This window comes from Phoenix dactylifera, unplaced genomic scaffold (genome assembly GCF_009389715.1).
Source record: "Phoenix dactylifera cultivar Barhee BC4 unplaced genomic scaffold, palm_55x_up_171113_PBpolish2nd_filt_p 001765F, whole genome shotgun sequence".
In the NCBI taxonomy this organism is placed as follows: Eukaryota; Viridiplantae; Streptophyta; class Magnoliopsida; order Arecales; family Arecaceae; genus Phoenix; species Phoenix dactylifera.
Window position 1 is genome coordinate 59,044 of NW_024069063.1, and position 13,178 is coordinate 72,221.

The 13,178-nt window shown below is 39.2% G+C and overlaps 2 protein-coding genes across 2 annotated transcripts; one reads left to right on the forward strand and one right to left on the reverse strand.

Moving 5' to 3' along the window:
• The first annotated feature begins 1,822 nt into the window (after positions 1–1,822).
• Positions 1,823–4,447, forward strand: LOC120109062 (protein TIC 55, chloroplastic-like). The gene is given in 6 exon segments (XM_039122792.1): positions 1,823–2,540; positions 2,750–2,852; positions 2,974–3,088; positions 3,091–3,216; positions 3,219–3,490; positions 3,492–4,447. Coding segments are annotated over 6 exon segments (1,638 nt in total). The 5' UTR covers positions 1,823–2,118; the 3' UTR covers positions 4,092–4,447.
• A 1,671-nt stretch (positions 4,448–6,118) lies between these two features.
• Positions 6,119–13,173, reverse strand: LOC120104028 (histone-lysine N-methyltransferase ASHR3-like; the record flags this gene model as incomplete). Its single annotated transcript, XM_039122793.1, is given in 10 exon segments — positions 6,119–6,333; positions 9,434–9,488; positions 9,491–9,513; positions 9,671–9,714; positions 9,716–9,755; positions 9,757–9,826; positions 9,829–9,840; positions 10,783–10,842; positions 10,845–10,860; positions 13,099–13,173. Coding segments are annotated over 10 exon segments (561 nt in total), but the record flags the coding sequence as incomplete, so codon positions are not given.
• Between the last annotated feature and the right edge of the window lie 5 nt (positions 13,174–13,178).

A 13,178-nucleotide genomic window follows, 5' to 3' on the forward strand; every position in this document is an offset into this window, starting at 1 on the left:
GACTAAAACCAAAGCAAAAATGCAGAAAATAAAAATAAACAGACTCAAATGGATCCAATCTGGAAATCATTTTCGAGCCATAACAATGTCAATCCCTAGTGCGAACGTGAACGAATGGCTTTGATGTCCCTATCAGAGGTGCTATGTCAGTCGATCAGGACCAGCAAACTAGGAGTACCATCGTTGGTGGTGAGACGAGAAGCCTTTGTGGCACGGCATGCAGCCAGGTTTGTTCTGGAGCCTGATAAAATGTGGGCCTCTTTGTTGAGGGCCAAGTATGGGGTCCTATCGCTGGTAGGAGCCTCTGAGGCCCGACGTCACTGGTCACCGGTCTGGAGGAAGATGTGTGCCAGAGCCCTGTTGGTGCTTCCGGCGATCAGATGGGTGATTGGCAATGGATAGGCTATTGACATACTGGAGAATAGTTGGGTGACTGATTAGCTGTTGTGCAGACTACCGACTTTCATGGACACAACTAGGCTAGCTGGGCTTAGGATCAGTGATCTGATTGGACTTGAGGAGAGTGGATGGAGGACGGAGTTCATCTGGGAGGCTTTTGGGGATCAGCTAGCGAAGAGGATCCTGGCCCTCCCCCTTCCGTCACGGGGGGAGGCTGACAACTTGGTGTGGATGCCGTCAGGGTGATCGAGGGTGCGGGCCAGGGACATTCAGGCTCTGTTTACCAAGGAGCTAGTCCGACAAATCGATGATGGTTGGATATGGAGGATGCGGGTACTCCCCCCCGCGTTGCCCTCTTCATCTAAAAGCTAGCATGGGGGTGCTTATCTACTAGGAGGATGTTAGCTGGATGAGGTGTTCGGATCTCTCCATACCATGAGGTATGCCCAAATATTGAGGAGACCATCAGCCACGTTATCCTGGAGTGCCCTAGGGTAGTGCAGGTTTGGGAGACATCTTCTGTTCCCCTCCACCAGGCCTTGGAGTCAGTAGAGGACCTGTTACACTATTTGCAAGAGTCCGTGAGGAGACCCAGCACAGGCGAGGCAGGGATCATGAGGGCATATCTAGCTTACTACATTTGGTTGGACAGGAATGCCCGAATGTTTGAGGGCAGAGGATCATCGTCGAGCACAGGGGTGGCTAGGGCCTTCTGCCATCCGACGAAGATTATCATGACTACCACGTTGTTTACCTCTAGAAGAACCAGGGACATCTAGGATACCCATACTGCTATCACAGCGCCCACATTTGCCATTTTCTCTTAGGTGCCCCCACTCCTTGGTTATCTCAAAGTGAACTTTGATGGTAGTTGGTTGACAAACGGAACACACAGAAAAATGGGCTTTGTGATTAGAGATCATCTGGGTACATTGATTGCAGCTGGAGGGCACCGTACTACCGGCCAAGCTGTCGTTGAGGTGGAGCTGCGGGCTATCTGGGAGGGCATGTCCTATCCGAGGAGGGTCCTTAGAACTGACAGGATATTACTAGAGGGGGACTCTGCCATGGTAGTTGATTGGATCTAGAGAGGAGATCCGGATGGAGACGGGCACCCGTTGCTTCGTGAGATCCACGGTCTGGCCAGAGAGACAGGTTCTTTTCAGGTAGCACATGTTTATCGGAAGATGAACAGTGTGGCAGACTGGGTCGCCTCTTTTGTGGCCCGGCATTCAGGTGGAGTGATTTGGATCAGGGTTGGAGATATACCCACCCTCTGTATCATCTTTTTCTTTTGACTTGACGTGAGATTTATATGTATGCCGTTTTTAACTTAAAAATAAAATAATAATAATAATAATAAAGAAGATTATTGCTTCCATATTGTGTTCTGCATATCAAGCCTTACCGTCCAATTCCACATTTTTCCGGTAACTTTTCGACTATTCTTTTGTCTTCCACCAAGTGTAAGAAGGAAACAAGAAAGGCCAAGCGATTGAGAGGCTATCATCCACCCACATGTTACGCTTGTTTGGCTGCATCTCTCCCGTCACCCCATTTCAAAGTACGACATTCCAATCCATTTGTGTGGTCAGGAGATGGTGGCAGGCTGAACATGGCAGCCAAACGGAGGAGGGGCAGAAAAGTAGAAAAGCTCCTTCAGGAACTTGAAAGATCTCCATTGCGCCCTCCTTAATTACGAGAAGAGCGTCTCCCAGCATGGCACTCTTTCATCTCTCGTCTCTCTGCCTTCTCTCATTCCACAAAGCACTGGACTCCTCTTCCTCTCTTCTCCCTCGCAAGCCCACTTCCATATATCCAATCTCCACGACCAACTTTGGCAGCTCCAACATTCACCGAACAAAAAAAATTCCGAGGAAAAGGAGACGACTGGGGGAGTGCTGGGCTGCAGTAGCGGACGATGTGGACAAGGAGGTATTGCTTCCACCGGGAACGGAGGAGCAGCAGGAGGAGGAAGCCGCCGAGGAGTATGACTGGAGGGAGGAGTGGTACCCACTCTACCTGGCGGCCGAGGTGCCCGACGACGCACCCCTCGGCCTCACCGTCTTCCACAAACAGGTCGTTCTGTATCGAGATGGCGGCGGCGTTCTCCGCTGCTACGAAGACCGATGCCCCCACCGGTATGAAATTGCACCAGATTCGTCATCATTTCAGGGATCGTGATGAACTTCTTATTTTCATATCAATCTCTACGTGATGATAGCATGAAGTAACACTTCCGAGCTCGGAAGAGACGTATCATTCTCTTCTGTAACCCTGCTTTCATTTTAAATGGAGAACTAATTGCTGAAATAATTAAATGGCGAACTGAGTCTGAAAACCTTTTCAGATTAGCAAGGCTCTCCGAAGGGCAGCTGGTTGATGGGAGATTGGAGTGCCTCTACCATGGATGGCAATTCGAGGGCGATGGGAAATGCGTGAAGATCCCACAGGTTCGATCGCCGAAAGTTTCTCCCGGTTTTTTATTATGCCTCTGCTGATATCCGAAAGGATGAGATCTTGAAGCAACCAAATAGAATTAGTTCATGTGATGTGATGTCGATTTCGTTGCAGTTGCCGGATGGTGGCAAGATACCGCAGGCTGCGTGTGCTAAAACCTATGAAGTTAGAGAATCTCAAGGAGTGGTATGGGTCTGGATGTCAGCGAAGAACCCGGCGAACGTTGACAAGCTCCCTGGTTCGAGCACTATGACAGGCCGGGCTTCCAAGACCTATCCACCATCCATGAGCTCCCCTACGATCACTCCATCCTCCTCGAGAACCTCATGGACCCTGCGCATGTGCCCATCTCCCACGACCGACCGACTGGACTGCCAAGAGAGAAGATGCTCAGCCACTGGTCTTCAATGTCACCGAGAGAACAAGCAGGGGATTTGCAGGGCAGTGGGGCCGATCCAAGAACCCGGCGCTGATGAACTTCCTTCGATTCCAAGCACCCTGTGTCCTTTCAAACAGCCTGGAGCTCGTCGACAAGAAAGGTGAAAAGCAGTGCTTCTCAGCTCTGTTCCTATGTAGGCCAGCAGGCCAGGGGAAGTCGATGCTCATCGTGAGGTTTGGAGCGAGCACGAGACCGGTCCCTTGCCAAATTGGTCCCTCAATGGTACCTCCACCAGAATGCCTGCAAGGTTTTCGAGCAGGACATGGGCTTCCTTTCTTCGCAAAATGAGGTTCTGATGAAGGAGAAGGTGCCGACGAAGGAGCTCTACCTTAATTTAAAGTCCTCGGATACTTGGGTTGCCGAGTATAGGAAGTGGATGGATAAGGTCGGACTCGGGATGCCTTACTACTTCGGCCACAGGTCCATCTCGCTGCCCAAAGAGCCTGCAGTGGTGGAACTAGCTCCGGCAGGGCTGGTTGCTGGGATCTCAGCTTCATTCCCTGCCAAGGGGGGACTGGGAACTCAACATGCACCGAATCCGGCAAACCGATACTTCCGCCACGTCGTCCACTGCAGGGGCTGTAGAAGTGCTGTCAGAGCATTTCAAGCATGGAAGGACGCACTACTGTTTCTCACCCTCGCAGCTCTGGCAACGGCAATTCTGGCAGCGGCTCGGAAATGGAAGGTTATTGCACTGGCATCAGCGGCATTGTTCTTCGCTGGTTCATATGCCTGCTCTTCTGCAGTTTCTCTCATCACAACCAACTTCATCAGGACACATCGAAGATTGTGAGGGAGCAGAATTATACGATCTTTTATACATGTGTTTGCTAAGATAAATACAGGTGACTGTGCAACTTGCTCTAATATTGAAATTAGTTTCTCCAATTCTTAGCAGCTGCTTACATTTTGGGGGAGAATGCTTAGGCTGCAGAGAAAACAAATGATGAGACATTGGGACAAAATAAGACTTTCAGAACGTTGCTTATATTTTGGACAAATGATCATTTTATAAATGTTACCAGACTTTTACCAAAAAGAAAAAAGAAAAATCGTTACCAGATTGAACGACCCTGCAGTTATTTTATTATGGTACCAACAATGATATTTTTTTTTTCTAATATGATGATCCAGATTGCTGGTAGCATATATGGATTGCTTAAATTCAGCAGCATTGTTCGTGGCTGAATCTCATGCCTGCTCTAATGCAGTTGCCCTCATGATAATATCATTAGATCACACAGATGAATGTAAGATAATAAGGATCTCAACTTCATCTCTCTGCACCATATTAAATGATACGTGTTATTCTATGTGATTTGGAAACATTCATTTTGTTGATACTGCTATATTTTTGTGGAAAATATTAAGAAACCATCACCAGATTGAACGATCCTGCAGTTGCAGGTCACAAACCAGAACAGGGCGAGTAAGCACTTTTATGGATAATAAACAGCCAGATAATTCCCCACTATGTATCATCCACTTCATGATCTCTGCTTCCTACTTCACATTATAGATCAAGACTTCAGGGCTCGTTTGGTTCGCGGCAAGCATTTTTCCTCCTACGAATATAATTTCTGAAAAACAGATTTCTAAAAGAGGATACCTGAAAAAGTACATTTGGCATATTTGGTTAACCATAGAAAAGTGACAGATTTTCCATAGTGCTTATGTTTGGTTAACCATCCACTTTTCTGTAAAAGTTATATGTAATTCCTATTATATCCTTAATAAAAATTAAGTCTTTAATGACTCTTTAATACTGAAGGGTCTTTTTAGAAAAAAAATAAAAATGAAGTGATTTTCGGCTCATGAGAAAATAACTTTCTCATGTTTCTCATGAGAAACTTTTTCATGAAATGTAGAAATCATATTCCTATGGGAATACAACTTTTCCATCTCTCTCCTTTGAAAACTCCAACCAAACAAAAGGCATCTCATTACTTTTCTGCTTACCATACTTTCTTTCCTTCTTTTTCCGCGAACCAAACGAGCCCTCAATGATTAAATAACAACTGTTACGACTGGTACAACACCAATAACATGCATAATGAATACACTAACAAAACCGTAAAAAGACATTCTTTAGAAGTTAAAACCATGGCTTAGAAGCACTATTCTGAAGTCAAAATTCTGCTAACCAGGAATTTCCATGTTGAAGCACAGATCGCAACATCTGAGCACCATTGTCTCACAGGTGCCAATTAATTGTTCCAAGGAAACTAATATTGCAAGAAACAATCAAGGGCAGAGTAGAAAGTCACAAGCAAGGGCAAGGTTTAGGTCTGCTGGCAAGCCTGAAGTAAGATTCTGCTAGCAGCTGCCTGTAATGTATGGTGGATTTTGTGGTACTTGTAAGTCCAGTGTACTACAGGCAGGCCCTAGTAGGAACTAATTTTTTGCTCCAGACAATCAAAACTTCAATTTACAAGCTAAAAGGTTTCATGCACATATCGTAGCATGATTCCTTTTAATCTCAAGTTGCTATTGAAGAGAAGAACTAAAAATGCAATCACAATGAGATTCAATTTCTGTAAAAATGGAGGTTCTACATTTTACGAAGACTTCTGAACACCATCAGCACAGGAATATGCTCCTAATTGCATTCTCTTTGACAGCTCCCTTTGAATTGTATAAATCCGCTTGACTACAACTATATACCAAATCACCAATACCATTACACTTCTCAAAATAATACAGCACCACCAGGATCAGGGAAGACTGCCAAGAGGAATATTAAATGGAGCTAAATGTTTAATGAATGTTATGATGCTAGCAATACAAGATGACATGGAAACCAGTGTTTTCTTCTGTTGCCTGCACTTTCCAATAAAATGATAAATCAATAAATGACAAAATTGCACCTTCAAACAAATGTTTGTTTACTTGATGAACGGGTTAGCATAACAGATCTCTTCCTTTTACATCCCCAGATAGAGGCCACCTGGTTTGTCTTTCTCTTACTCCCCAGATAACCTTGGCAGTTGGAAGCCCCACAGTAACACTTGACCATAGGCCCGAAATGCACAAATCTAGATAAAAAAAGCATATGAACTCTGTATTATCCTTTCCAGATTACATAATTGAATAAGAAATTCAATGGAAAGTTGAAGAAATTCTATTTTCAAGCGACCCAAACAATACTAATAGTTAAACTTAATGAGACCCTCAAACAAATAAGACGTTGAAATAAATTTATATTCCTTCTAATACAGATCTATACAAAATACTGCATCAGGTTATATAAATTCCCAATAGCTTTTGTAGGCCATATGCGTTATGTGCAGGTGTTAAATATCATTGAACACCAAAAATTACTCCAAAAGGACAACACATCTACATCTTCAGGCATAGATAGGCATATTTCCTGATATATTGTTTGAAAGAAACCTGTATCAATTCACTGGTTATCAGGGAGGCATCTTATGGAAGTTCTTTTTGATGCAAGTTACAACACAGTCACAGGCAAAAGTGCATCAACAAAGGGATTTGCATGCACAAATCAACCAGCAAATCCAGGAAACAAATTGATGAAGCCATGATCAAGAAGATGCAAGTTAGCACAATCACAGGCAAAAGTGTCTCAAAGGGATTTGCATGCATAAAGCAACCAGCAAATCCATGAAACAAATTGATGGAGGCATGATCAAGAAGATGCAATGACTCAAAGGACTTTATACAGCACACCATTCATCGGAACATGTGGAGGTACATAAGACTAAGGCAGATAAATCAAGGCTATTCCTTGCACAGGCCAAAACGTCAAAGATTAGAGTATTGTAAAAAAAATAAAAAAGGAAAGAAAAAGACACTTTGTTTAGCTTACTTTTAAACCTTCTAATTTTCATAACCAAACTAAAATACCAGACTCATTCCAGTAAATGATATCCTTTTTTCTTCATAAACCAATAAGCTTATACCTTGAGCTATAAGTCACAGTATCAAATTGAAGCAACAACAAATATTTCACGACCCATGATGACTTATGAAAAATGATAAAACAAAGATAGCACCTGCTAGAACTATTATAGCATTGATTTATTCACCGGAAGTTCAGTATGCTATATATTTCCTCTAGATATACAATAAAAACCTTAATTAAACTGAAATTCTGATGAATGTTTGATGAACAAGAAGCCGTTGATCTTAGCAATCTAACAGTTCATAACAAAAAAGCAAGATACTTGTATAACCGTCGTGACTGTCAATATCTACATACTGTTAGATTGTTGATGGGGTCCTTGGTTCTCTAATTGACAGTTGCAGTGCTCAATCAAAGGTGCAATTATGACTAGTATGGCACCATGAACATATTGAAAATTCTGATGAATCTGATGCACAAGAAGCAGTTGACTTTAGAAATCCAACAGTTCATAACAACAAAACCAGGATACTTCTACAACCCTTGTGACTGTCCACCAAGTCAGATTGTTGATTGGATTTTCTAATCGACAATTGCAGCGCTCAGAGGTGCAATCATGACCACTCTGACATCACGTGCAAATTGGGCCGAAGACAATAAAAGTACTAGCTACACTATCATCTAGTAAAATACAAATATCCGCAAGGTCACCCTGGTGGTCAGAATCAGCAGTATAACAGCACATGTAAACAGTTACATCTAATAAGTTACAATGTGGATATGCACCAAGTCTTTACCATTTAACATTATCAGCAAGTTGCAAAGCAATATATCAAATTTTCTCATATATGATACATGCTGCATGCAGAATATAATATATAAACATGCAAAATACAACTATATAAAATCCTGTATACACTGCATGTTTCACAAAACCAGCCACTTCGCAAATAAACATAAGATCCTTTTTCCCCATATGATACATTTAGAATGAGCATAGGAGTAGCATAAGTGGACATAATGCAATAGTTCTGATGAATGTCTGATGGACAAGAAGCCGTTGATCTTACCAATCTAACAGTTCATAACAACAAAAGCAAGATACTTCTATAACCCTCATGCCTGTCAACATCTACATACTGTTAGATTGTTGATTGGGTCCTTGGTTCTCTAATTGACAGTTGCAGTGCTCAATCAAAGGTGCAATTATGACTAGTATGGCACCATGTACATATTGAAAATTCTGATGAATCTGATGCACAAGAAGCAGTTGACTTTAGAAATCCAACGGTTATAACAACAAAACCAGAATACTTCTACAACCCTTGTGACTGCCCACCAAGTCAGATTGTTGATTGGATTTTCTAATCGACAATTGCAGCGCTTGGAGTTGCAACTATGACCACTCTGACATCATGTGCAAATTGGGCCGAAGACAATAAAGTACTAGATACATTATCATCTAGTAAAATACAAATATCCGCGAGGTCACCCTGGTGGTCAGTATACAGCATTATAACAGCGCATGTAAACAGTTGCATCTAATAAGTTACAATGTGGATAGCACCAAGTCTTACCATATAACATTGTCGGCAGTTGCAAAGCAATATATCAAATTTTCTCATATACGATACATGCTGCATGCAGAATATAATACATAAACATGCAAAATACAACTATATAAAATCCTGTATGCACTGCATGTTTCACAAAACCAGACACTTCGCAAATAAACATAAAATCCTTTTTCCCCATATGAGACATTTGAATGAGCATAGGAGTAGCATAAGTGGACATAATGCAGAAGTAATTATAGTGGAACTCTTATTTTAAATGAAAGCCAAAAACAGTCATAGGAGACAATCTTTTCAGGTGTAGATTGCCATGTCCGAAAGAGGAAGAAAGATAAATTAATATCAGTAATAACAAGTCATTTGTTAGTAAATTCGTTGATGGCAAAGTACAACCCAAATAGCAAAAACAAGAGATATCGTTTGTGTTCATGTAACATGCATATTGAAACTTTCCGCGATTACTAATTGACAAACATGGCCAACCAAGGATCATCAGATAAAATCAGTCCTGTAAGCCTTTCCATGCTTGTAATGACATATACAAGAAGTAGTTTTACAAGGCAAAAGAAGAATATCTGACTGAAGATATAATAACACCAGAAATAACTGATTCTTATAGATAACCTGAAATTTAAGCAGAAGAAATCAAGAAATTGAAAATCACTTGATGACAAGAAGTAATCAATCATCAGGTACCTGTAATCATATGTCAAAGGCTCCCCAACTTCTATGGAGCGAGAAGCAAAACACAAACACGTGTCTCCCCATCAACTTGCCTTCAAAAAAATTACAAAAAAAAATGATCAGTTCATGCATCAGGGAAAAAAATAATTTCCTGCTATATATGAAAGGCCTCAATCAATATCAACCAATAACTGACCAGCTTTGGAAATTAAAAAAAAAAAATCTTGACCAGAAATTTCAAAGACATACCACTTCTCTAGTTTACAATTAGGAATACAGCTGTGGTTCAAAAAAACGAGAAGCATTTCCTTTAAAAGTTGCGTCAATTGTGAATCTTTACGAATTTCACACATATAAAATTTCGATCGCCTCGATGCTTCATGTCCCAGAGTCTTTGCTCACAAAAGCATCATCAATAACTGAAACAGAAGAAAGGAAATAAAAATGTATATCAAAGGATGCATATTCAAAAGAAAAGAAGATGAATGTAAGCATCTATTATCTGTCTGCCGAGGATCATTCTTAATCAAAACTTACAGTTTATAGATACAATTTTAAAGAAGTTGGACTTCATCTAACAAGTTACACAACAATGCATGCATGAACGAACAGTATTGCAATGGAACAACAAAAGAACAAACAGCAGAATATTTCAGCTAATTATCTAAAAAAAGGAAAACAATATAATAATTCATTCGAAAAGACATCCAGAAATTATCTAAATTACATAAAGAGGTGCCATAAGCATCTAGACTATCTATTAAACCATTCAAATGAATGTTCAATTCTCTACCTCCACCAAAAGGGGAACATATGAAGAGGAATGGATATTTTCAACAGCCTATATATGTAAGTCAAAAAAAAAACTTGAATTTCATTAGCCTTCAAAAAAAAGGAATTTCATTTCACTGCAAGGAAACCAAGCTTCTGGACTACAATTAACTTCAGCATGGATCTAATGCTTTGTTACCTTCACACTTCTACTGAATTCTAAGCAATTCCTTGTTTCTTGTTTTATTTCCCACTCAGTGTTATTTATTGAACTACAATAAGCAAGGCAGACTAGATATGGTAGAAACTGGATTGCAAAACTTCAGTTGCTTAGAAGGTCAATCCTCTACAAGCATAATTACAACATAATTCAGTTCCAGAGTAACCATCAAAAATCTCTAACAAGATATGGATTGCAAATGGCATGATTTAAACATCACATTAAATTGTCTGCAAAATAGATATAGCATTACAATGAGAAATTAGCATACTGTGTCCATATAATGTCAACTAAGCATAATAAGCATAACAATAATATGTTCCATATAAATGTCAAAGCAGCATAATAAACATATATGATGTCCATCTACCTTCTCCAATATATTCGATGACAAAGTCTCCCTTTTCCATTGCCTCTAATGCCACTACTCCCATCCACAAAGTTTTGTCTACAAGAAGATAGATATGTGATATACTGCACAATGTTAATGACATGGAACAATGAAAACAAGATATACAGTTCAAAAGAAACACCAAAATAAAATCCATGTCCCATAATTTCTTTGCACCTAAGATTTGAAAATACACTAACTTTACTGAAGCTACTTCAAACTTCACAAGGATGGAGTTGTGCATATTGATATGGACCATAATGATATATGTGAAAAATATAAATTTCCATTTGACATTATTGTATAAAGTAACTAATCCTTAAATCTAGCTGCAACTCATACAAATGTTATTTACATCCCTGATCCCGCTGTTTAATTTTCAGGCCATAGCTTGGTCAGCAATTCTTTTTAGGAATTCTAGAACCTGCAATAATATATTTCTACTTGAGAAACCTATAATATCATATTGTACAAATATAATGCACAATCTAATCCAACTATTGCACTTCAAATAAACATATAAACAAACTACCCTTACTTTATCTAAAATATATTTATATCATTTAAGTGCATAATTTGATAAATAAAAGGATTTAAGGTACATTTGTACAGCTTTCGCAAAAACAAGTAGTGACAAAATTTATAAAGCTCAACCCAAATAGATGAATAAAGTTTGTCTGTCATGAATATAATATATGCGTGTATATCAAGTATTAGTCATCTTGGTTAACATGTACAATACAGATATTGACTTATAAGTCAATAAAACCTGAAAAAATTATATAGACTAATGGATTGCCTCAAATAAAATATTACTCAATAATTTTACTTTGAAAATGAACTACAAAAACACTCCGTGAAAGGCAATATGGTATCTCCCCAATAATTAAAAAAGATGGGGAAAAATTGTCAACTTGAAGTTACAATACCAGAAAAATGCCTATTCATGAAGCATGTTAAGTCTTTGAACCTTTGAAAGTGGATCATCAATGAATATTGAATACTAGAAACAAGAAAAATGCAAAAACAGAGAAAGATCAGACGAAGGCAAAAATAACATGATCAAACTTTTAAAATGCAACTCAAAAAGAGCAATTGTTGCATGAAATTTGGGTCAACTAGAACAGGAGAGGATTATATTTCCATCCAACAGAAATTTCAGGTGTGCTTATCCAAATCTTAGAAGGTTTATTTTAAAAAATAGGTGTATTTAACTAACTTTGTAGTATTTTCTAGTTGATTTAGCTGTTAGCATTTTGTGAGTACTTGATTGCTCAAACTATGAGATCACAGGTATCGATGCCCAAAAAGCATACAGTTTTGTTCTTGTCATAAAAGCATCTCTTTTCTTCAACAGGATCCATATCCTCTTTTAAAAGGGGAGTCTTGAAGCTCCTTCTGTGTTAGATGAGAGATTCACCTCTTTGCCACATTATATGACAACTTTGAATATTGACGTTACCAACATAAAACAGAATAAAAATAAAATGGTCTTGATTATCCCTAATCAATTTGATACTCCAAATACCAACGTTTCTTATAAGATGTGAATGAAAAATCTGAGTCACGACGTGTGTATACGTATATGTGCATGGATGGATGCCTGAATATGCTTGTAACTTTAATTAATAGTCAATATTGAAAGGTTTCAAGTTACTACTATGCAACTAACTTCACTAATTGAAATTTTTGATATGAACAATAATATTATGCAGTCTGTAAAACTAGATGCTTAAAATTATCAACCTAATAACATAGCCTAATGCAGAGTTTTGGCCCAATTTCGACAAGTTATGGAAGTCCAATTATAATAACAAAAGGATTTATCAGCTCCAACAATAAGAAAAATGAATAACATAACCAGATTGTGGAAATGAAAGCTGAACTATATGATTTGTTTCCAATAAATAGATAAAACAATAGTTACAAGTAGCGGTGACGGGTATCATGAAAGATTTGAGGAATAAATTAGAAATTAAAGAGTATAGAAAACTATTGGAAAGTGCATTCTGATGAGGACATTATAAACATAACAACCCAAGTCAAGGAAAACATATTGTCCTAATCTAATTATGTTTAAAGATAGCAAGCTAACCTATATCAGGAAGAAGACTATAAAGATGAGATAGCCAACACTCTTGATGATAACAATTGAACATAATTATGGATCAAACATAACACATGCACAAGGCAAGTGCATTATGCTGATGTTGACATTAAGCACACAAACATGCAGACACATGCAAACACAATCTTAATTACAAACCACAACTAACAATTGGAGCAAACATTTACCTTGACAATTTTTATCTTTCTCTCTTTGCGGAATGGTCTGTTTGTGCACATATCTGAGCAATGGCAGGCCTTGGAACAGC